The sequence below is a fragment of the Astyanax mexicanus genome, chromosome 25, assembly GCF_023375975.1.
Source record: "Astyanax mexicanus isolate ESR-SI-001 chromosome 25, AstMex3_surface, whole genome shotgun sequence".
Taxonomy (NCBI): Eukaryota; Metazoa; Chordata; class Actinopteri; order Characiformes; family Acestrorhamphidae; genus Astyanax; species Astyanax mexicanus.
This window is the reverse complement of record NC_064432.1, coordinates 18083149-18109258: the sequence shown is the minus strand read 5'-3', so window position 1 is coordinate 18109258 and position 26110 is coordinate 18083149. Positions and strand designations below refer to the sequence as shown.

The following is a 26110-nucleotide window of genomic DNA, read 5'->3' as shown; positions in this document are numbered from 1 at the left end:
CAAATGTCCATTTCTTTATAAAAATCATGGTGTTCTAATGTTTTCACATTCTTTTTGTATATACATCTATGGGGTGATGCATGTCTATAGTTGCGGAGGTCCTGCTGGAAACAGGATGTGATGTTCTCAGCATGAACGGCCAACAGCCTCTTTACTTCTGAATTATGAACAAAACACACTCCTGCAGTTTTTTTTTCCCCCAGTAAAACCTAAAACTCGCTTGTTTTGCTGTGCTGGCTGTGCTGAGTCACTCTGGGGCAGAAACAGTGATGTGAGTAAGCAGGATAGATTTACTGCTTCTCTCTGGAATCATGTACAAACTACACTCCCTTAAGGTATTTTCACTAAACCAAACTATTTCAAAATCCATCTCTATAGCCAGAAGGGGGCGCTAGAGGACCAATCAGAGTGTAACACAGTGTCAATGTGAAATGTGATGAACATTACAGCAACACCAACAACTAAGCATGTTGACAGAAGAGGACTGTTTGCTTAATTAATTCAGTTTCAGTTTAAATGAAACCAGTTTTAACCAACTGCAAAAGTACATAAGCAGCAAAAGGCAAGCTTGCACTATGTTTTAACAAGAAAGAGTCCCACGTTTACACAAAAACACAAACACCATTAACTATTCTCTAAACTGCAACATGCATGTACCTTCTCTTAAACTGCGAAAATTCTGTGCTTCCCTTATATTTTAGTTTTTCTTCCACATACAAAGTGAGTTTATTGATCTATATATTTCTGCATAGATTACTGAGTAATTAGTAGGAAAAACAATTGGTAAGTACTCAATTCTTGGTTGATACTGAATACCTGGACTAGAAGAGAACATAACTTTGTTAAAATGCATGCACACAGACTGCCCTTTCCCACCGAGCTTCAGTGTTAAGTGTCAGTGTTCAGTATTGCCTACAAGCTTTGCTAGCATTGCTGCAGCTTTGTTAGCACTGCTAACACCATGCCATTAGCATTGTTTCCACATGGGTAACTTGGCTACTGTGCCATTAGCATTGCTACTGCACTATTGGCCTGCAACTGTGCCACCTGCCGGCCTTGCACAGCATCACTACTCCAGTGTTAGTACCAAGCTGTGTTCCTCAGGGCCTTTCACAACCAAAGAGTCACATGAAACATTATATGCATCATATTTTATGCCACTTTATTAAAATAAAGAGCATCCTTTTTGTTGAAATGCCACTGGTGCCTGATTTTGATCTTGGTAAATGATTATTAGTAGATACTACATAATTGAAACTTAAAAAAAATGCTTACTAGAGCCTGGAAAATGACTTAAAGGCTTAAACCAGGTGTGGAAATGTTTTTCCATGATAAGGTTAATTTAAGCACGAACAAAAGTAAGTATATATACTCCTGGTCCACCAAGTACTTAATCTCTATCCCCCTCAACAAGGTAAGCCACACACTGTGGGTGCTTTGATGGCATTTGGAAGCAGGAAGGAAGCAGCCAAAACCACTAAAGGGCAAGATTACCCATCAACAACATGTCCTTACCACGTCTCACATCACAGAGTGTGACATTTACAACCAGCCAACACACACACACACAGACGTCCACCTCGAGGCTGCTCTGTCCAGGCATGATTACAGGCAGTGAGTCATACACAGCCAGACACCCACAGACACACACAACTCCCGGCCATAGGATTAGCATCACAATGCCTGCGCTCAACCTGCGCTCATCCCACGCTGGCCCAACGCCACCACTGCAGGATTAACCCTCTCACCAGGCCTACGGTGCTTTCACACACACACACACTTTTGTATTACTGACCGTGTGGAATGTTTTCACAATTAGAATTTAAAAATTACAACCAAACTTCTTAAAGTTCCAGAATCTGTAACTAAATCAAAAATGAGAATCAGAACAGAATTACAAAAAGAATCACAATAAGAGGATCACAAATAAATATCTTTTTTGTCTAAATAAAAGTAGTACAATTAGTATCGGAGTGAGAACTAAACTATCATTCAAGAAAATGATGAAATAAATCAAATAAAATTAGAAAATATAATTAGTACTCGAATAAAAGTGTAAATTGATAAAAAGATTGGAATTTAGTAGGGATGCACTGATACCAGTTTTTTGTACTCGCCAGTACCGATACCTACTTAGAATTAAGTTATTAAGAGCATTATGTAATAGTGTAGTTGTTAGCGTAAAGCAGTATTTAAGAGATTGTGCTTAGATATGCTGTGTTGGATGTATGAACTCTTTAACATAAAGGTGGTCTAACATCCAATCTGGGTTCAGTTGGTTCTGTATAGCTGAGCTCAAGATCTACAGGGTCTTAGCAGCAACATGGGGGAGGAAACGAGGCGCTCCAGAGCTCTATTAAGTGCGGTTGGTGAGTATGAGGACGAGTCCATTACCAGGTTATCAGGCCCAATACAGATACCAGTATCATGCATGCCTAGAATTTAGAAACAAAATTAAAATGAGAAATAGAAGCAAAATTAGAATTAGAAACAGACTCAGAAACAGAATCTAAATAAAAATGAGAAATTAGAACAGAATTAAATTGGTTTATCTAACATAGCAATAAAAGAAACTGTAGGTCAGGGAGTTGGCTTTCTGCACAACACCGGTTCTTTTTTCTACTTTTATTGTGTAACAGGTGACAATAGCCTGCCTGAACTTCCTGTATTTGAAAATCTGAAAAAAGAGCTTTTACACTGCAAACAAACTGGTTTATGATTCAGTTTACCCGGACCACCTCCTTCGGTCTTGACCCTCTTTTGATAATGTAGGTGTAAAAGCACCTGTAATTTGAAATTTATTTGGTCTCCACCAAGGTTAACACCCACTAGAACATTCACAAATTCAGCCGATCTCTCTCTCTCACTTACTCACACACACACACATACACACACACATACACATACACACGCACCAGCATTTGGCTGCAGTCAAAGTTTGACTTTTTTTCGTAATGAGCAAAAACATCTGAGATCAAACAGCAGTGCTGTCAAACTCCACACAGCCGACACACTCGCGCACATCTTTCTCTGAATTACAGATCGGACTCCGCGAGAGCCGGGCCATCAAAGGACATCCTTCTAGGACTTTGTATCTTAGTTCTGAGCTGGAACGCTGGCTAAGCACGTTCAAACTCGTGTTTGTCCATAACTGATCTTTTATGGAAAACAGCCAGTGCAATCACACTGCCTAATCTCATCTTTAATTAGAGTCCTGCAGAAAGACGGTCCGGAGTATTTGGTAGATTATGCGGCGGGATTACGCTTCTGCAGAGCCGAGTGGGTCCGAATGAGATTTTAAGCCCCGCAAACAGCGAGATGTGTGCTTTAAATTTAAAACACTAGATTGGGTCACATCCGATATCACATTCAAAAACGTCCCTGACCTCTATTCTTTCTTCTTTCCCTTCGTTCCCTTAATTCTTTCTTAAGCCATCAGGGAATTCAAAGTGTAAGAATGTGTGGGAAAGAAAGAGAGAGAGAGAAAGAGAGAGAGTTTGTGTGTGCTGCTTTGAGTTTGAAGGAGGATTCAGTTCACTCGGTCTGGACAATAATTGCTCCATATATAATATATATACACTTATGTAAGGACAAGGTACATACTAGTCAGGGGCTGACAAAGCTGATAAATCAGCCCATATTAAAGTCCCATTGATATGGAAACCCCACCAATAATGTATCTTAACATCTTTTACATTCAGAAATGTGAGGCTAATTGTAGAATAGGTCATTTATAGTAGCATAGGGGAAAATGTCCCAACTGAAATTAACAGCGTAGAGCTTAAAATCTGTTAATCAGGTTGTTTGCTAGAGTTACTATAAACTGTTGTCTTTTTTCAATTTAGGATTTTCAATTTTCAATCTGTTTTCAATTTAGGAAATCCTTTCACAATTCAATGAGTATAATAATACTCAGTATAATAATTATAATAAAGAATACACTGTTTAATAAACGGCATCATGTGATTCTTACAATGTACAAATTTCTAAAAGTAATACATTAATTATCTGTATTTTTAACAGCCTTTAGATGGCAATTTTAATACAACTTTTAACTTGAAAAATGTTAAAAGTTTTTTGTTTTTTTTTAAATACGCATAAACTAAAAAGTGTCAACAATATCGGCAAAAATTACTGTCACATACAGTTTAGAACTGCAGGAAATTATGATTTTATTACAGTGTAAATTTAGTTAAAAAGAAAGGAAGTTTTGTAGTTTTGGGAAGATTTTTTGGGGGGAATTTTTGGTAGTTTTTAAAAATCCTCATCATGATTGATACTATGCTTCTTGGTCTGTGTCAGTAAGGGTTTTCTCCATTTTAAAGGTGCCATATAACATGTATAAGCTGCATTGTTTATTGAATATTATAGTATTATATACCGGTATACCAATCTTTGTTTATTTTAATGTTTTTTGTAGTTTAAATATTTTAAAGAAACAGTGCGCATGTAAATGTACAGTAAATATATATGTACCGAGTTTTATTTTGACAAGAAATGAATGTATTTAAATTAAAAGGAACACTTCTGAGAGTTAATTTAAACTAAGGTGATTTTAAACTTCAAACCAAACTTTAGACCAAAAATACACAAATGTGTGTGAATTATAAACATCTTATTGTGAATTAATCTAAGAGAAAGAGAAGAAAGTAATGGGTGTTTGAGTGTATTACCAGGAAGACCACAGGTGGGCAGCCAATCAGGGACATGGCTGTGGACAGCTTGCGTTTGTTTCCTCCACTGTAGGTCCCAGCAGACTTGTTGGAGTATTTCACAAGACCCAGTTTCTGTATGCCCCACTCTGCTACCTGTGGAGAATAAGAGAGAGTGTGAGAGAGAGAGAGAGAGAGAGAGAGAGAGATGCTCATTTCTCCACTGAATTGTGGTGAAAATGTGTGATGGAAAGGGAGATGACCATTTCATTCAATCATTCTTCCATCCATTCATTCATCCAAACCAGCAGGATGTACAGCCAAGATGCCTGTTTGATGTGTAAGAGAGAAGCTAATACACACAATTATGATCATGCCCATGATCCTGAAGATCTACAATTCTGCAAAATTGACCCCTCTCCCTTAATCCCACACACCTGATCCAAGTAATTAAGTCAATGCAGTCAAGGTCTGCAGGGTGTTCGATGATCACCAGGACCAGAAATGAGCATCCCAGCTACAAAAGTACCAAATTTGATATCATGCAGAACCACCATGCATGTGTTTTTCTCAGACGTACTCTTCGTACTCTTCATAAATAATACATGCTGGCATTTATCATTCCTCTGGGAATACGTGATGAAAGGCATTACCACACTGAGTGGACAGCACAGTGATCACGATGATAATGACTACGCAAACAGACAATTCCATACTGACATACAGTACAGTATCTATAAAATCCATATGGGACATGATGGGAATGATCCACTATTCTGTGTATAATAACAAATCTGCATGTGTGTGTGTGTGTGTCCTGTCACAGGGCAGCAGAAGCTTTTCAGTGAAGCTGCTGGCTTAGAGTTTGGAGCAGGAGCAAGGTGGCACCAGAAGAGACAACCATACAAAGGGGTACTCCTGCATGTGGTGTGTGGTGTGTGTGTGTGTGTGTGTGTCAGTGGGCATTTCGCCCAGGCAACTCTGGCCACAGGATCAAAAGCTGATGTGCTGAGAGCAAAAACACACATACACACTTTCATCTCATTCTTTCTTCTGTAGAATAGACCACCACACTCGCACACACACACACAAAGAGAGAGAGAGTGAGAGAGAGTGAGAGAGAGTGAGAGAGACAAAAAAAAGTCAAAGAAATCACAAGTTTCACTCACAACCTTATAAATTCAACACACACACACACACTGGACAGAGAGAGTGTAGGCTCAGGTTGAGTTACCGATGCGACCTCCTGCTCTGGAACTCCCCTCAGCCGAGCGTAGAACTCCAGATGCTCTCGCCCAGTCAGCAAATCATCTATAGCATCAAACTGAGGACAGTAACCCATGTTCTGATGAACCTGACCCATCTCCGTACGCATACTGCAGAGAAACAGAGAGAGAGACACTCATCTCATACTGTATTCTGTAATTCAGTATTACAATAAAGCATAATCAGGAGAGCACATTCTACTCATTTATTTTGACTACCGTAGATATAGCAAAAATACAAAGTAACTACAGTAGAATGTAATTCCCAAGCAATAGCTAAAAAATATATATATAGAGTATTGAACTCAGCTGATATTTATATTTGTTGTTTTATTCCTTATGTTATTCTGTAAATCCAGCATCTTATTCCACTTTTTTTATCCTATTTAACCCAACTAATATATTCACCCTTTTCCATCAATCCTCATCTATCCATCTTATTTCATCTGTCTTTTTCCATGTATCCTTTTCCATACACATTATTCTACAGATCCTAATCCCTGTGTCTTTACTGTTTAATTCAACTTTATGGATTATTTTATATGTCCTGTTCCATTCCAGCTATCTTATTCCATCCAGCCCATTCTGTTCATCCCTCTACATTCACATCCAATTCTGTTTTCTATTTACTCCACTTATTCTTATTCTATACACCTACTCCACCCGTTTATCCAGTTCCACCCGTCTTATTACCTTCTTCCCGTTCCATCCACCCAATATTTCATCTTGATCCATAACCCCATTCTATCATATTTCATTCTGTTGCTTCTATTTTATTCCTTTTATTCTATTCCATCTGTCCATTCTAACCCATCCATCTTATTCCACCCATCCCTCCATCATTTTCTATTCATCTTATTCATTCATCCTTCTTCACCAATTCAGTCAAATTTTGTTAATTTATTTTTTTATTCCATTTATTCTTTTCTATCCATCTTATTCAATACATATTATTCCATTTTCTTATTCTATTCATCCACAATATTCTATAGATCATATTTCATCAATCCCATATTCCATTGTTCCATCTAATTTTAGACATCTAATTTTAGACATCATTCATCCCATCATTTCTGTCTCATCCATCTTTTTCCTCCCAATCATCCAGTTCCATCCACCATTTCTATCAATCCCATTTACTATATTCTAAAAATTCTATTCTATCCATCTTATTCTGTTTCATCCATCATGTTCCATCCTGTTCAACCGTCTCCACCCTATTCAATTCACACAAACTTCCCTCTCTCCTTCAGACAGAACTTGTGAACTCTGAGCTGTGTATCAGTATCTGTGTGTGTGTATATGTGTGTGTGTGTGTGTGTGTGTGTGTGTGTCTGTGCACTCATGCCTCAGGCCAGTTCATTCCCTGCTGGCTCACAGTTCATACACACCCAGCCCAACCTCACTCTACCTCACACAGCGCTGCTCAGCCAGTGACGGCAGAACCATCTCAGGCGACAACTTCACACAGCCTCCTCAAGACTCCGATACACAGCGTCTGCACGTGTGTGTGTGTGTGTGTGTGTGTGTGTGTTACCTCTCCAGTAAAAAATAAATAAATAAAAAGGTTCCGTTAATGTGATGAAGTGTTGAACTCACCCATAAGAACACACACACACACACACACACACACACACAGGTCCAAAGCAATGAACGTTTGTCAGTTTGATGTGAGCACTGGCATCACACAGCAGTGAAATTGGGGAAATAAACTCTTATTCAAACAAAAGCACTCTCTCTCTCTCTCTCTCTCGCTCTTATTTTCCTTCATTACTTTCCCTACAGACAGTCACTCACTCAACCACAGCTTGCCTTTAACAAGCTCCGGAAAGACCTACGCAAGAGGGAAACGAGCGCAGAAGAAAGACAAAGACACAGACAGTGAGTGGAGGGGAAGGATGGAGAGATTTAGAATTCATCGCCGTTGCCGTGGGGTATTCAGGGGTGTGTGTGTTTGCTCGTTTGTTGGGATTCAAAGCTCTGTTCTGTCTCGACACAACATGGACGATGGAGCGGAGTGTGTGAGCAATCGACCAAGAAAGAAAGAAGAGATAGAGAGTGTCAGTTTGATGCGTAAAGACATGATTTGTCAGTTGAGGTGATTTAAATAAAGAATTATGGGCAAAAGTATTCCCAATAGACCTTACCAATAAAAAATCAAGTGTATTAAAAATAAGAGTACCTTGCTTTTGTTTCTATTTCCACTAAGGCCTTTAAAGGCTACTAGATTTTGGAACATTGCTGTGAGGATTTGATTGGATTAGAGATGGGAGTTTATTTTAATTTAGTGAGCTCAACACCTCAGCTCATCCTAAAGGTATTAGATAGAGCACCATCATTCCAGAGAACACAGTTCCACTGCTCCACAGCTCAGTTATCAAACTCCACAGATCAACAACTCCACAGATCATCACACCAGCAACTGAGGCAGTATGTTTTTCCACAGCAAAGACAGGTTTGATTCGCTCTCTATGAAGCCCACATACTCAAACCCAATCCTTTTGCTCATGTCATTCCAATGAAGCACCCACTAAAAATCACTCAACTAGGCAAAAAGTCTTCAAGTGCATCATAAAGGTGTGTCTAGTAGGGCTAAAACGTTTAGTGAAACGTTTAGTTAGTAAAAAAGGGGCGAGTGTGAGAAAGAGACATGTCCTGAGCATCCTGATTGGCCACGCCTTATGCTTAGTTGGCCAATGAGGTTTCAGTGTAGGTGGGACTTGCAGCACATCAGAGAGCGGGAGTGAGAGAAAGAGCAGGAGAGATGCGTATACAGTGTAATAGCAGCACTGTGTTCATTAAACACAAACAAACACATTTACCTCCACAATACTTTACAGTCTGTCTTTGCTAGTTCTGTAAAGTTTAGACACTGACTTCTATATTACCCATGGTGAGTTACATTACTGCAGAGAGCTATGTATAACTCTCTCTCTATATATATATATATATATATATATATATATATATATATATATATATATATATATATATAAAACAAGACTCCTAGAATCTCCTGAAAATAACATCCGGTCTGTGTGAACGTTTCCTATAATATACTTTGTAATTTTTAGTTTAATAAAGGTACGTAAAACTATCAAAATGTACTGCAAAACTGGTCTTGGGGTCTAAATGTTTAGGTCTCCTCACCAGTAGGAAGTACAAATGGAGGAGACGACAAAAAATAATCGTGACTAATCAACTAATCGAATAAATAATCAGCAGCTTCGTCTAATAAAATAGTCATTAATTGCAGAACTAATGTCTAGAAGTCAATGATATCTCACCAAGAGGCACACTACCCCAAATACAGTCGCTGATTTTTTTATAGGGCAGTGGGAAAACACGTTTACACCCTCTTGCGTCAAAACCCAGACTCTAATCAGACCACACCTGTAAAGACATTTTACATATCTGCCTGTGACAGAACTGCACACCCAGTTTTGCAGCGCAGCAATCCAAGGTGCATTATTTTTATTTAGTCAATAAGTGTGTAAATATGAGTGTGAAATGGTGCTCCATCTAATACTTTTGGGATTAATTGGGGACGAGGTGAGGTTTTAATTATCCACATTCTGAACATTTTAATGGTCTTTATGCTGAATACAATCAAATCCTCAAAAAACTTCAAATTGTTAGTAGATGAAGCCATTTCTGGTCAACAAAACAGATATAAGTCGTTTTAATATCCTTGATTTCAGACAAAACAATAAATGAGAAGGTGTCCCAATACTTTTGTCCATATAGGTATCAGCTAGTGCATTTCTAATCTTGGAGAGAGAAAAATAAATCAGTCTCTAATACTGGTGTGTGTTATAGACAGGGTAAATGCCTTAACTTCAGTGAAAACTCGTGATTAGAGACATCCGCCACAGCTATTCCAGTACTGCCATGGCAACACAGCAGCATGAGAACAGCATGCACTCCAGCTGCACGAACACCATGTCTGATCCTTCCATTAACGACTTCAATTTACAGTAATAATTGTGTGATTAATGTCACAAATTAGTTCAAGTGTGAGTATTTAGCCAGAAAAAGTGCAGAATTTCTATTATTTCTATAATTCAGAAAAAAAAAGACAATGCAAAACCACATGCTACACCCCCACCCCCATATTTAATTTCTTTCCTTGTTTTATTTTTTAAACTTATAAAACATTTAAGTTAATATTTTAGGTGGTGTCAGATATTGAGTCACTATATTTACACTTACCTGTATCCATTGAGGAAAGCTTCTCCTCCAGATGCTGTAATATCTCCAGTCAGCATCTTAAACGTGGTGGTTTTCCCTGCCCCATTTATACCAAGCAGACCAAAGCACTATTACACACACACACACACACACACACACACATTTAATAAAAAGTCACAATAATAAAATACACACAGGCCCTGCGCACACAAGTTCACAAATTAAAAATCCCACATTATGAAATGTTTAACAAAATACATATACACCCAGGTTTATTAATGGAGGTTCAACTCCTGATTAATACTGTTACTACTCAAGTCATGTTTCAGCCTTAAAGTTTAACATACATCAGTCTTACAGACTGAATATTAGTAGAGAGGAGAAAAAATGGAGAGAGAAACAATGAAGAAAAGTAGGTAGGAAGTAGGTAGGAGGTTTCAAAGAGAGGAAGGAAGGATGGAAGGAAGGGAAAAAAAAGAAAAGAAATGCTGGAAAGCCAAATGGATTGATGGATAGAAGGAAGGAAAGAATGAGAAAAGAAATGAAGTAGGGGAGACTGGAAAAAAGAAGTCAGAAGAAGTGAGGGTAGGAAGGAATGTAAAAAAAATGAAGTAGGAAAGAAGGATGAAAGAAAGATAAGACCAATAAAGGAAGAAAGAAAAAGAAAAACTGCGAGAGAAGAGAGAGGGACGAAAGAAAGAAAGAAATAAACAAGAAAAAGAAATTGCGAAGAAAATGAGGGAAGAAAGGACAGAAGGAAAAAAGGTACAAAGAAAGAATAAAGAAAGAACCACAAAGGAAAAAGAGTAGGAAGAAAGAAAGGCAGAAAGAACAAACAAAAAATAAATTAATACATTAATTCTCACTATAACATATTATGATGGAACAATTGGTCTATGACTCGGATGTATAATATTGGGATCTTCTTGGTTACACTTACTGAGAGACCAATCAAAAGTTTTCCTATGATAAAACTCGCAGTAATATGATTTAATAAAACCTTTCACAGGTCAAAGACTGTATCGTCTACTGTAATGTAGTACACGTTTGGGTCCAAAAGAGGGGGCTAACTTTTTTTACCTAATTTTTTTTTTTATTCTTGCATGGATTTTTTTTAGCAACCACCTATGTCTTTCTACCATCAACTGTCAAACATGAAAGCTGCCTCCATCTTTATGGGAATCAAAACAATTTGTTTCAGGCGTCAACAGTCTCGACTGAAGACGGGGAAACAGCTGGCTGTTCTTGTGTTATAGCAACAAGAGCTGCTCTATCAACTATAGACTAATTGGAGCACTGAACATAATAAACACAGGATATGTGGTTCAAAGCTAATTAGGACACAATGCAGATAGAAGGTGTGAAGACTGATCAGGTGTCAGCAGGGTCACTGCCATTACTGATGTTACTGGATTCATCAACCCAGAAGCATGCTAACGGCAAATTGTTTTTTTTTTCCCCCAGAAAAGCCTCTCACTGACCTCAGCAGCAGGTACACCGACACAGATCCTGTCCACAGCTGGAACCGGCATACCAGTGTACACCTACGGAATGTGAACAAAAGAAAAGAGAATTTCTGAGCGCTTAGCAAAAGCATTTTTCATGGAGTAAACAGCAAGGCATGCTTTCCCCGCACAATGTGAAAGTTTGAGCGGACCACTGCAGCTCAAAAGCCCTCCATCTTAATAAGTAAGACAACGCTAGATAATCAAATCCAGGAGGCATCTGTGAGCCTGAGGGCCAGAGGCAATCGTTCAGGATTTAGGCTCTCTCTCTCTTCTAGAGAACGCTAAGCTGACCTTTACTTATTGGGTTTAGCAAATCATGTGACCGGCGTGGCGGTGCTCTGACATCATGGTGTCTCTGTAATATTCACATATATCATCATAACAGGGTCATTATGGCACTGACTGGATCAGGCAGGGATTAGGAAAATGTCCAGGGAACAGAGTCGAGGAGAAAATCCACTGTAATGCAATACATGCTTGGGTCCACCTGAGGGCAGTGACCTGGGTTTTGAAAGTTGCCAGAAATTTCTCATTTTCCATGTTTTCCACATGTTTTTTCTTCTTCTGTATTACTCTCTCAATCTAACCTTACCGGGAACTGATAAAGTCAATGACGAAATCCACTGCAATGTACAGTAGTGCATGATGGGTCCACTAGGGGGTGCTTACTTATTTTATAAATCTTTCTAAGAAACATAATGATTTATTCAATTTGTACTTTTCTTACTTTCTATCCTTCCTGTGAATTTAGGTCTATGAGGAAATTTACTCTAGTGTAGGACAGGTCTAAATCCACTAGAACTGTACATCTACAGTATTCAACAAAAGTGAGAACACCAATCAAACATCCTTTCTGCAAATATTTTATTATATGTCTTTTGATGAAATAACACTATAGTAATGAAACTTGGATATAATTATAAGATAAGAGTTGTCAGTGTACAGCAGCTTGTATAGCAGTATAGATTTACTGTGTTTGGAAAATACCTCTACAAAAAGACATTAATGTCTAAGTAGCTGGCAACACAAGTGAGTACACCTCACAGTCAACATGTCTAAATTGTACCCAATTGTGTCGTTATCCCTCCCTGGTGTCATGTGACTTGTTAAGAGTTTCAAAGTTCCATGTGTTTAAGGAGCTGCCCTGTTAAATTTGGTATTTTGGGTACAACTCTCGTATACTAGCCACTGGATATTTAACATGGCACCTCATGGCAAAGAACTCTCCACAAAGAGACAGTATATCTATACTGCCATACAAGCTGTGCACTGACTACTTTTAACCAAGTTACATCCAAGTTTAATATCTATAGGTGTGTCCAACAGAAAGAGATGATATATACAGTATTTGCAGAAATGTGAGGAAAGTACTAACTTTTGTTGGATATTATATTCTCTCATCTCCTAGTTCCTTGCAGGAAATTGAGCATATGATGAAACCTATTGTAATACAGTGTGAGTTTCAGTTCCTTCCTTGGTCAGGGTGCTGGGTTGAGTTGAGTTGGGGGGCAGATGTGGGAAATTGAGGGTAGTAATCTAGCATTATTAGCTTGGGTCTATTCAAGAGGGGGCACATTTTCTAACACTGCCAGCAACATCACCAATTCTTTGACTTTGTCATGTTCTCCATGAACTAGTTATCTTCTTATCTCCTTATGTCCAGGGAGGGAAAATTTACTGTAAATGTACTGTAATAGACTACATATTTGAGTCCACCTGAGATTTCTGAGTAATACCCTAGTTTTTCAGTGTTTTTCATGATAATTCTGTTTTATATAATCTAAACTTAACAACAAGGCAAAACAATCGATAAGCTAGCCACATTAACACATTAGTGACCAATCCACCAGTACAGAATTTACCCCTACTATTTACAAACAGCACATCAGCTTTTTACTGCATGTTTGTGGGCAGTATATAAGCTTAGCTCCTCAGCTAACAACTTAGTACATATTCCACCAGTAAATAACTAACAAATAGCAATATCTGCTTTTTATTAAAGCGGTTAGCCTCATGGAAATGTACTTGCCATAGCTAGCTACAGTCTTTACTAATGTAGAACTTTAACAACTTTTTTCCCTGTGCACTCAAGTCTACAGGAAAATCCATTGTAATGTAATACATGATTTAGCTCTATTACTGTTTTCCATTCTTGCATTTCTAGCATCTTTCCAAATTAATTATGCACATTCTACTGGAATGTATTGCATTGTGGGTCCATTAATATTTTTTCTCTTTTCTTTCCTACTTCAAGAATGGAAAACGTCTGTTATAAATGATGGTGCAACATTCAGTACTTTTGGGATGTCGCTGAATGCAATCAAATCCTCACAGCAGTGCTCACAGCAAAAACTACTAGAAAGCCTTCCCTGGACAGTAGATACAATTACTCCAACAAAGACCCTTGATTTCTTTTGAAAAAAATCAATTGAACAGGTGTCCCAATACTTTTGTTTACATAGTGTTTATCAGTATAACTATGGAGCACACATAATTTCTTTTCTGTTTCTGTTTTTTTCTCTCTCTTTCGATCTTTCACAGAGGGTGATCTTGAGAGTGAGCAGACTGACAAAGTTTAGAATCCTAATGCTGGCTCTGAACTCCAGCTCCCCGCAGCTTTTTTGGAATTTTTGTTTCAAACAGACTTCTGCAATTTCTTCACTCCGACCCAACAAACCTGAACTCGTATTAAAGCCCTGGAGTGGAAACATCAAACAAAGAGAGAAGGAGGAAGACTGAGTGGTTTTAGGAACAGAGTTAAAAGTCCCAAATAACAGAAAACAAAATTGTCCTTTGGCAGAATATGTAAACTTGGGAATTTTTCACGGTTGTTCCTGGGGGTTTTTGATTCGAAACACTTTAGCTTGGAAACACGGTCCAAAAGAGTTCAGCCAATCAATCAAAATAGACTGCAGCAGTTTAGCTCCTCCCATTCCCATTGAATAAGAGATGTGGAGTGTTGTTCTTGTTACAGGAGTTATCTGAGTAGAAGATGTGGGGTAATGAGTTAACGCTGCACTGTTCTCCACTGTCTCTTGGAATCTTAAATCCTGGAATCTTAAAGACCAGCTGGTTAAGCCTGGTACTCTCTGAAGCAGATAAACAAAAAAACCCACTGGCTCCATGTCTAATACCAAGCACAGGCTTTACACATATAAAGCCTCCCAGCATTGAGACCGGTGTTCTCTGGAATGATTGTGATCCATCCAATACTTTTGGGATGAATTGGGAAGTTGGGAAAGCCTTATGGACAGTAGAGATAGATACACTTTATTTAACAATCTTGATTTCAGAAGAAGCACAGTATAGTGGAACTGTGCAGGTGTTGCTGCATAATAAAACACTGCACCACCACACAAGAGAGTTCTCCCAATAGTGCCATGCCAGTGGATTAAAAATGTGACGTGATGCCCTATAGGGACAATCACAATAGAATAAACTGTATTCGATGGAACAAGATAAAAGACGCACCTCACAAAGATGTCCAAAGTGTGCCCCTAGCAATCTTCTTACAGCCTAGGGCATCTTTGTAAAACACAACAATTCTTTTTCTCTCATCCTCAGAGAGTTCTTTGCCATGTTGAACGAGTCACATGCAGTGCTTGTGCATGTGCTTATTTTATTTCTTCGTCCCTGCGCTCCAAATAGTCTTTCTTTTGAAAATCTCAGTTCACCACTGAGCAAAGCTATGAACAATTCTTTCAGAAATTCTTTCAGAAAGTTTTCCTGATCTTTAAGACCTCAGCTTGACCTTCTCTTCTTCGTAACTAAGCTATTCCCAGTAACAGAAATGGTGAGTATGTTTTATATTCTTCAGAAGACAGCCATCTCCCATCAGTGAAGTGTGTTTTCACTGTATGTGGTAAATGCAGCCAGTCGGGCTTGGTTTTGCTGTGGAGTCCGATGCCCTCGCGGACATGGAGTGGGCTGGAGATGAGCTGATGGGATATGTATGTGATGACACTTCCTGCTTAGGGCCCTAAGTGTGAAACATCTGCTCACAGCACCCGTGCTAACGATCAAGGGCAGTGTGCACGATGATGTGTGTTGTGTGTGATAGAACACCTTCCATTCCTCGTCTTATCAGAGCAGATACAGCTGTGCACACACACACACACACACACACACAGATCTTGTGTGCAGTGTTGAGTAGACGCAGCTGGTAGTGAGAGGCAGCTCTGGGCTGCTTGCTAAAGCTAATCTGATTCGGGTCTCCGCAGGATGGGCTGATTATGGAGCAGCAGTGGGTCTGTAAGGGGCGTCGCCCCGACGGGCCTCAAATCAACAAAAATCTGCTTCTTATCCGAACACTCGTGCTAATACAGAAACATGTAACACTTGAGAATTGCCGCTAGAGCTGTTTCAGGATGGGAGAGATCTGACTTCAAATTAGCTTGGAAACGCATTAGCTTTCTAATTAGCATGAGATTTACCTTGGGCCACCTCATGAAATCAGTCACTATGAAACAACACAGTCTGTTCTGACCAAGGAAACAAACCAATAGACTGATTTTGTGCAAGTCTATTATATTAGTTTTTATGATTTTGCTATTTATAGGTATCTGTTTGAGTAAAATGAACATTGTTGTTTTATTCTATAAACTACGGACAACATTTCCCCAAATTCCAAATAATGTGAAATGGCTGAAATAAAAAAAGATGCAGAGCTTTCAGACCTCAAATAATGCAAAGAAAACAAGTTCATAATCATAAATTTTAAGAGTTCAGAAATCAGTACTTGGTGGAATAACCCTGGTTTTTATTCACAGTTTTCATGCACCTTGGCATGGTCTCCTCCACCAGTCTTACACACTGCTTTTGGATAACTTTATGGTACAAAAAATGTAAGACGTTCAGCTCGGTTTGATGGCTTGTGATCATCCATCTTCCTCTAGATTATATTCCAGATATTTTCAATTTGATAAAATCAAAGAAACATCATTTTTAAGTGGTCTCTTAATTTTTTCCAGAGCTGTACTTTTGTACTTTATGTCTAATAATCATTTCTGAAACGTAGAAATTTCCTAAGCTAGGAAGGCTTTGTGCTTGGGCCCAGAAGGTCACCAATTTCATGGCCAGCAGGTACCCTTAAGAAATGTATGTAACCTGCGACTGTTATCCAGCAACTGTGGTGGCAGCCCACCAACCACTGGCCAAGAACTGTAATGCTTTTCTGAAATTAGCCTTTCCCCATTCTCACCCAGAAGCTAGCTAGATTCCTTTATCATAGTATGCTACCTTTGCTGGGAAGGAGAAGGCTGAAATGTGCATCTCTCTGAGTAACATGATGTGTAACCCCACAACCTTTAAATCTGCCACTTCTCAAAAGCCATGGTCTAAAAGAAGTCAGTAGAAAGTGCAGTAGAAAGTCGCTGGTTAGGCCACTTAAGTCGTGACCTGAGATAGAAAAACAGAAGGTCTGATCATTCTTGGGAATAATCTTTAATCGCCAAGAATGTAATCGATGGCCAAGGTCCCTAATGGCAAGGAACCTAATTCAGCCTTCCCAGAAACAAGGTTAGCTGGCCACCACTCTGGATGTGCGTTTTTTCTTAGAATGTTTAAGAACCATTGGCCATTGTCCTTTCAAACTGCCACTTCTCAAAAACCCGGTCCAACAGATAGAGAAGTGTGCCTGGGCCCAGAAGATCACTGGTTCAATCCCCAGGAGCAGAATCCATGGCAAAGCTTCCAATGAGAAAGGAATTTAACCCTCAATTGCTTTACAGGGATTGAGGTGGCTGCCCACCACTCTGGGTGTTTGTTTTCGCTGCCCTAATCACTAGTGAGTGCGAGTTCACCATCATGAGTTGAATTCTGTTGTCCTGTTGTGCAATGGCAATCCTTCCTGCAATTGAGTTTCACTATGTGTGTCAAATATAAATTCTCCAGTACTGCAGAGTATTTGAAATACTGTTTATCCTGTTTATCACTGACTACAAGCCTTTGTAAGGCATCTGCAGTTGTTTTTGTTGAGACCAGGTGAACCACAAGTCCTCAAGAAGTATACCAAGTCCTTAAAACAATGGCACCAGACAGCTAAAAATCATTAAACATGTTTGAAGGGGAGTCTTAACTAATTGTGTCAAATCAGCTAACAGACACCCGAATTGCCTAGCATCAGCCAGTCAGAGTGAGTTATGGGTGGGGAACAACAGCTAAACCTGGGATGGTTAGGGAATCACCAGGGTTCCAAACTGTTCCATTTCTTGCTAACAGGAGCAGCGCTTAGACAGTAATAGCACTCAGCAGCCCTCAGGAACATTTACTGTGAAAAGTGTAGCCTAGTATGGCAAAACATCTCTCAGATTGCTGTCTGGTGGACTTGGCATTCTTTACAAAACTCTTTTTTTCTCAGAATTTTCTCAAAAGCGTTTAAAAAAAAAAACATTCTTCAAAACAGATCTTTCAGTGCAATACCCCCAAGCCTTTGGAATGCAATCCATTTTATTTTTAAACATTTTATTTCTCAACACTTTCACCTCCCTCTTTCCTCTAGTCTTTTTACTGTCCTCAGTTTTACAACATAATTTCTGTTTATTGAGCTATGTGAGCTAGTACTTGTGTATTTTACAATACTGTACAGAAGTAGGTTCTCCATCAAGGATGTAACAAACATTTCAAATTTGTTGTTGGCATTTAATATTCCACAGTCCACATTGTAACATGTACAGTGGGAATACGTCATAATTAGGAATTAGCACCGACAGCGGAACATGTTGTGGGTGGTAATGATCGTGGCCAGCGGCTTCTGACTAGAATGGTTTAGTTTAAATGATAAAATTCATGTGACGGAATGCTAATAGACTAGCAGTAATGCTACATAATGGCTGTTTTTGATTGAAGCCTTAGAAACATGAGGTGAAAATGAAAGAAGAAGCACCTTGGTGAGGTCACAGATCCGGAGCAGGTCGTTCTCCGCTCCACCCTTGTGCACTCGCTCACGTTCCCGGGCAACGTCTTCATCCTCCTGACCCAGAGAAACAGGCAACCCCTTCACCAGCCTGTAAAAGAACAATAATAGAACAACAGATTACAACTTCTATATACTCCTAATAGAGTCTCCTCCAGAGGTAGCCTTTCAAATGCGGCCAGTGAGTGAAAGTACAAAATAGGGGTTTCTATTAAAGTGGCCAGTGAGTGGATGTACAAGATAGGGGTTTCTAATAAAGTGGCCAGGGTACTGTAGTCAGATATAGCACAGTACTTTTCTACACTATTGCTGCATGAATAATACAAAAAAAAAAAACATATTGTGACCATATTGCTAATGTCATATCATATGCCCTAAAACCCCAGCACTGAACCTTTGCTGTGATATAGTTAACATCTTCATACATTTTTAAGAGTACATAATTTTGTTGGTTCTTGTGAATGCCTTGATCTTCCAAACACCAAATGAACATCTGTGAATGGCCAGGAGGCTCACACCACTATAGCAGCTCATTTGCATGGTGTAAAGTCATGCATGTACATTATGTTCTAAAAGACAATAAGCGTATAAAATGATAGCCTAGATAACCTAGCTTTATATGGACCACAGATTATGAAATGTTGAAATTACTTGGCTAATATGCTTATCAACATTTGTAGTTGTGTTCACTTACCTAGCTAAATTTAGCTACTCATTAGATGGAGCGCAGTGATTACCTGTTTAGAAGAAAATTTGCTAGCTCAACCTCTGTCTTGTAGTCCTTCTAGGCTCTAAACTGTCAAAGCTAGCTATTAAAAACCGTGCACATATTTCCTCACATTTAAGTCCTTTAATAGCTGCAGCAAGCATTTTTTGCATGGTTTTGTGTTTCATACCTGGCAACCTGGAGTCTGGAAATGGGACTGTGGAATGGGCAGTGGAAGGATGAAACAGATTTTCTCTTGGACAATTCAAAGATTAACATACTGGTTGAAGCAGTGCTCTAAATAAATGCTGTGCATAAACTTAGCATGTTTTCTTATATTTGATGAGTTATATATGAAATATATAATACTTATAGGTGCTTTAAAAAATGTAAATTAAACATGTACAGGTTCTTCTGTGTTATCCTGGTATCTGTATAACATTGCTCACCATATTTCCGAGGGTATTTCACACTCACCCAGGCTTCCAGCAGAACTTGTACTGGATAAGAAGCGTAAATCCGAACATCACCACCCCCTCAATGGCCATGGCGAACAGATTCTTCCCCACCATATCCCAGCCCAGAGGGTCCTTAAACCTGTCCTCACCTGACATAAAGAGACACAGAGACCAACAGAAAGACATGAGAGATTAGGCCTCAATGAAACTCCACTTTATACCTTGCCATGAGCACGCTGACCAGTGTTCAACCTTACTCACAAGATAACACCTCACAACATAGAGGTTTTATACAGGTGCTGGTGTTCCTAAACAACAGTTTGCATACTGTGGTCTCATGAAATTTGCCATAACAGTGTATAAAAAACTGAAAAAGCTCAACAGCTATAAGCGTACCTTGTGTTGTAGAGCCAATGCAAATCTGCCTCTGCTCATTTACCTTATCTATCTTTTACTAAACGCACCCCCCCCCCTCCCCAACTTCCCACCCATCTCTTCATGGATAAGCGTTAGACTTTCTTTCATCTGTGGCCTTTTTTCCCAATCACTCCATCCCCTCTCTCTGTCTGTCTCTCATCCTTTCTCAAACACTTATAGCTAAATATATCTGAGATCCTGGCAGCTTATCACTCTCAAAAGCCGGTGTGTGTGTGTGTGATCTTACCCAGGCTGCTAAAGAGTGTAGCCATGGCCTGGTTTTTAGCCATGTCGATGAGTCCTCGGCCCAGACAGAAATGAGGAAAGATCAACAGCACCTGCTTCATAATGTCGTTGATACGAGTGATATTCTGCAGAGAGAGGAGAGAGAGAGAGAGAGAGAGAGAGAGAGAGAGACGAAAAAAGATGTAAAATACAGTATATTTTAATTTAATATTCATATATTCACACATAGTCTCCTGTGACATAATCATCTCCCAAAGTCGCCTTCACGTTTCATCATTTTATCCCATTTCTCCCCAATTTGAAAGGCCATTTACCCAACCACCCTCACTAGGACTCCACCTATCACTAGTGATGCCCCAACACACTAGGAGAGTGAAGACTAACACATGCCTCCTTCAATGCATGTGAAGTCAGCCAGCACTTCTTTTCGAGCTGCTGCTGATGCAGCATTGTTGAGTAGCATCACAGCGCACTCGGAGGAAAGCGCAGCGACTCGGTTCTGATACATCAGCTCACAGACGCCTTGTGCTGATCGACATCACCCTTTGGAGTGATGTGTGGAGAGAGTGCCATCTACCCACCCAGAGAGAGCAAGGCCACTTGTGCTCTCTCAGGGCTCCGTTAGCCGATGGCAAGCTACATGAACAGGATTCGAACCAGCGATCTCTTGCTCAAGCTCTCTGTCTCTCGCGCTCAATCACACATTAATGACGCATCTGCAATTATTTATAGTCGAAGTTGTCAATTACGTCGAATAATTGTTGCACTTCTAGTGTAAATACACGCACTAAATAAGTGCACCAAGGAGTTTTGGAATCAAACAAAAGTTTACTTTTAGTACCCTATTGGGTCACCTCTATAAAATATTTAAATTATTTTTATTATTATTATTTTTTTTTGCATTATTCTACTAAAAAATGCAGCTTGGAAGCTCTTCCAACACAAGGCAATACATGGCTGCAGGATATCCTACACACATCACTGAGCTGTTACTGTCCCTCGTATCACTACTAGGGGTGACCAACTGTCGTATGCAATAGCTCTGCAGATCATCACACCAGCAGTCGGAGCAGTCTGTTGCTGCACAGCAAATTTAAGATTAAAGCACTCCATTGTCTCTAAATGGTAAAAATGTCTTTGAATGCATTGTAGAGCTATGTCTAGTAGTCTATCAGAGCCTTTTTTAGGGTAGTGGTCCCCCTTGCAGAAAGACCCAATCAGACCACTCCTGTAATCAATAATATACACAATTTTGCAGCAATCAGGTGCATTATATATATATATACACATAATATACACCTTAGCAACCACCTAGCAAAACCATATAACCCAGCATGAACCACTTCACCTGCACAGGTATTCTGTTTCCTTTAGGAAATGCACTTTTCTACGTCTACTTTCTTTCACCATTCTTTTTATTCTTATTAATATTATTATTAATATTATCATCACCACCACCCCTGGTAAGGTTAGGGTGCCCTTGAGCACTGTTAGAAAACCACTCTCTGATGTATCTGTGTAATTTTTTTCTCTGTCTCTTTTTTCCCTTATATTTTGTCTTGAAATCCCAGCGGCCGGAGGACGAGTCACAGGAGGAATGTAGAAGGCCTGTGTGTGTGTGTGAGTGTGTGTGTGAGAGAGAGAGAGAAAGTGTGTGTAGGAGGAGGAGGAGGAGGACTTGGGGAAATATGGGTCGAGTGCCAGAGAGATTTGTCCTTCTCGGGAGTGTGTGAGATGATTTATGAGTTTACCATGGGAACTTAAAGAAAGTGTCCCCGGTTCCTCGGCAGGGTTCGAGCCCCTCAGCATTGTCTCCATGACCACATCCTCACAGAGCGAGGGCCGTGCTGAGGTGTTTGATATCTGGTGTTATTCACACAGACTGCAGCTGAGTTATGTCTCAATCCCCAGACTTCACCTCAGAGACACCATCTGGCATATACAGTATACACCATCTCTCTTTCTCCATTCTTTTTTTACTTTCTCACTTCTCTTTTATTCATGATCGCTCTCTCTTTCTCCTACTCTCCCGCTCTCTTTCTCGTCTCTCTTTCTCCTGTTTTATCTCTCAGTCTCTTTTTTTATCTTTGTATCTCTATCTCTGAGTCTCTCTATCGCTCTCTTTATTTTTTCATATTATCATTCTCTATCTCTCTCTTGGGCTTTCTCTCTCTCCTACTCTCCCTATCTCGTTTTCTCTTTATTTCTTTGTCTCTATTTCTTTTTTGGTCTCTCTTTTCATCTCAAAATCTCACTCACTCTCTCATTCTTTCTCTCTCCCTCTTTTTATTCTTTTTCTTTCACTCCCTTTATTCAATTTCGCTCCTTATCTCTCTCCTGTGTCGCCTCAATCTATGAGTCTCTCTATCTCTCTTTTTCTCTCTGTCTCTCATGGCTCACTCGGTCTATTCTTTGTCTCTCTCTCTCTCTCTCTGTCTTTATTACTTTATTACTCTCATTTTTTGTAACAGTTAGGTGCAACACAAGCAGGCTAATAGTAAAGAAGAAATTATTGCCTGCACAGAGAGAGAGAGAGAGAGAGAGAGAGAGAGAGAGAGAGAGAGAGAGAAATAAATAGTTTTTGTCTTAAAGTACTGGGCTCTATATGCTACAGTAGCTAGACATACTTGTATTGGAACATCAAAATCTCATGATTATCTGACTATCGAAAATTTCTTTTACATGCCAAATATTTGATTACATAATGAGTCCAGGAACAAGTCTCTATTGACATAATATAGTCTAATCTTACAGTAGCCAAGTAGCAATGTACTCATTTTGTAAATTTTAACAAAATGTGCCCTATGTGAACTTATCCTGTAAACTTTGACTTGTCATGTACTTATTTACTTTACAGTAAAGTTTTTTCCAATCCAGGTGCTTATTCTGTAAACCTTTCCATAAGTTTTGAATTCTGCCTAATGATACGTAAAACATTGTTTTCTTTATTTTATAGTAACCAGATATCACTGTACTCACCATGTACATGTTGACTTGTACATTCTGTATTATTTATTTTATATCTATGTATACAGATATCCATGTTTTTATTTCAGAAACTTTTTATGAGTCAACTTCCATCCATTCAAAAGCAAAGCTGGTCATCATTTTGAGGCCAACAAAAACATATACATTTTTATGTAGCGCAGGATGTTCAATTTAGACCAGAGTTTATCAAGTTCAACTGTCCTGATGGTCCAATTCATTTCCATAAAGCCTCTTTCATTAACATTTCTCAACTTCCCTGTAGCAACCGCTCCTAAATCAACCAAACGACCTGGCTGGAGTGTGTGTGTGTGTGTGTGTGTGTGATCAGTCACAAATTCGCTCTGTTTGTGTCACTGACCTACTTGCGAGCTGGTAGTCACTTTGTTTTAAAGTGGCAAGTTAAATATTATGCTAATGTAATTACTTAAGCATGACACGCCCTTCTATGCATATGGACTCGGACACACACACACACACACACACACACACACACACACACACACACTTTATGCATAAGCCACAGGGGATCAGTCCTTGTCCCGCTGGAGTGTGTTTTCTCTCTCTCTGCAGGGTGTAAAAGAACTGGGACACACACACCTGCAGATATGCTTTACACTTCACATTAATGTTCACACTCTCGTTCTTTCACAAACACACACAATGACAAAAGAAACGAATGAGCCAAACACCACTGAACGTGTGTCCAACCAGACTATGAGTCTACAGAAAGAAAATGAGAGAGAGTAAATACAATACATTTGTGTTTAATATTATTTACACACACGGGTGTGTGAGCATTGTCCTGCTGAAAAATGGCAGCTGAAAGCCCTCTCCCGCTCACACACACCCCCAAACAGTACTATTAAATTAAAATTAAAATTAATTTGCACATCCATGTCAGTGATGCGTGTAGAATAAAATTAGCTTACTGCATTTCATAATTTCCCTATAGTATAAACCATTTTAAACTTTTAATTTCTAACCTCCTTCAGACAGCCTGAAACTTTTTTTTTTCTTTTACCTATTTATGTATTTTAGTTATTTCACAGTTTTATTAATTTTATTTCCTGTTTTAACTTTTTATTTTATCCCTACCATTTAATTTCTTTATCATTTTCATAATTGTTTAAAAATATTCTTTTATTTTATTTACTATGTTTTTTATGTCCCTCTCCTGCAGTAAAATGAGGGTTTCACTCCAGAGTGAAAATAAAGATTGCTGATTAATTAATTGAACAGTTTTGGTAACAAAAACAGTAACTTACCAAGACTCTGATTTTGTATAAAAAAATAATAATAATGACATAATGATGTAACTAAATAAATACATGTAACATAACAAAAAAAAATTAACACAACACGGCAGAATATTTAGTGCATGCATATAAATGATTACACAAAAAATCCCTTTAAAGTAAATAACAAAGCAAATCAAAATACACTGATGCTTCTAAAGTAGAACACTGCTATAATCACAATATGGATTTTTTAGTGATTCTAGAATTACAATAATGCTATTGTGCGCAAAGCGATACGGCACACAGTGTTCATTAAAATAATGAAACCTAAAGCATATATAGCCAAATATATAGATTTTCCTTTCAATTATCTTCTCTCGAGGACCTCTGGCCATAAACAGAATAAAACAGAGTGAGAATGAAAGACGGGGAGAAAGAATGGAAATGGAAATTGAGTTCTGATTGTGCTGAATGTTGGTGTCACCAGAGAATTATGCATCAGAATATCTCCAAAAATTATCATAAAAATAATAGAAAAAATGTGCAGAAAGTCCGAAACTCAGTGGCGGAATACTAAAAGCGCAGAGAGAAAGAGATTCCTTAATGATTCCTCTCCTCTCTGTCTTTCTTCTCGTCCCTCTGAGAGTGAAAGTGTAAATGGACAGAGTGTCAATAAAGCATGAGAAACCTTTTCCAGCAGAGAGAGCGATCGCCTCTCACTTCCACTATAAAGGCCAGAGAGGACTTTGACCCTGCAGACGAGAGACAGAGAGAAGATTCCGGAAAGAGATATTTCAGGAAGAAAGAGAGAGAGCTTTACCGTCTGCATACAGAACGAATCAATAAAGTGCATGTCCAGCGTCCACCCGGGAAAAAAGTTCAGTCCAGCTCCGCAGAAAACAGCTCCAAAGCTAGGACTGGGTTCAGGTCTCGACTGTGCCACATGTAGCTCGTGGCCAGAGATTCAGAGGTTAAGAAGAAATGGTTTTGAAACATTTTAGAATAATTCTGAGTGTGTTTGGATGTTCAGAGCCGGGGTCTATGAGGATTTGGAGAACTCTTCTTTATTAGATACTGAGACTAAGAAAAGAAAATGAATACCGTTGTGTATATGCTGTAATGACCTGGGGCATGATGAGGCTGAGGTCTCCTGCTGTAAATATAGATGTGCTGTACCATTTTCTGGGAAAACATCGCAATTACTTTGGACTTGATATAACACAGTAGCCCAACACCAGCAGATGATCATGTCCAAAATCAGTGCAGTGTTTTCCCGTTAAGTCTTACAGCACTTTATGCTTCCCTCTGCTGACACTTTTTACGGAGATGCAGATTTCATTTTCCAGCAGGACTTGGCACACTGCCCACACTGCCATTCCTATGCCATCCCCTGAGGTATATAACACTTTATGATCAATTTACACATCATCGCCCCATGACTTTTGCGTATAATGACATTTCAGTGTAGGGTAGGGTGTAGTGTAATAATGTAGGTAATTTTGACGTAATGTTGAAATTTGAAATTCAG

At 39.0% G+C, this 26110-nt stretch overlaps 1 protein-coding gene across 4 annotated transcripts in view; it reads right to left on the bottom strand.

Annotated features, from left to right (window-relative positions):
• The window catches only part of LOC103041974 (phospholipid-transporting ATPase ABCA1), a 243650-nt gene that overhangs the window by 17476 nt on the left and 200064 nt on the right, over window positions 1-26110 (bottom strand). For all 4 annotated transcript variants that reach the window (XM_049472171.1, XM_049472172.1, XM_049472173.1 and 1 more), the window contains 7 exons: window positions 20358-20481; window positions 19713-19842; window positions 18500-18620; window positions 11590-11652; window positions 10130-10236; window positions 5887-6028; window positions 4674-4808 (listed from right to left, as the gene is read on the bottom strand). In XM_049472171.1, the coding sequence (XP_049328128.1) occupies window positions 4674-4808; window positions 5887-6028; window positions 10130-10236; window positions 11590-11652; window positions 18500-18620; window positions 19713-19842; window positions 20358-20481 (822 nt within the window). The remainder of the gene's footprint in view (window positions 1-4673; window positions 4809-5886; window positions 6029-10129; window positions 10237-11589; window positions 11653-18499; window positions 18621-19712; window positions 19843-20357; window positions 20482-26110) is intronic.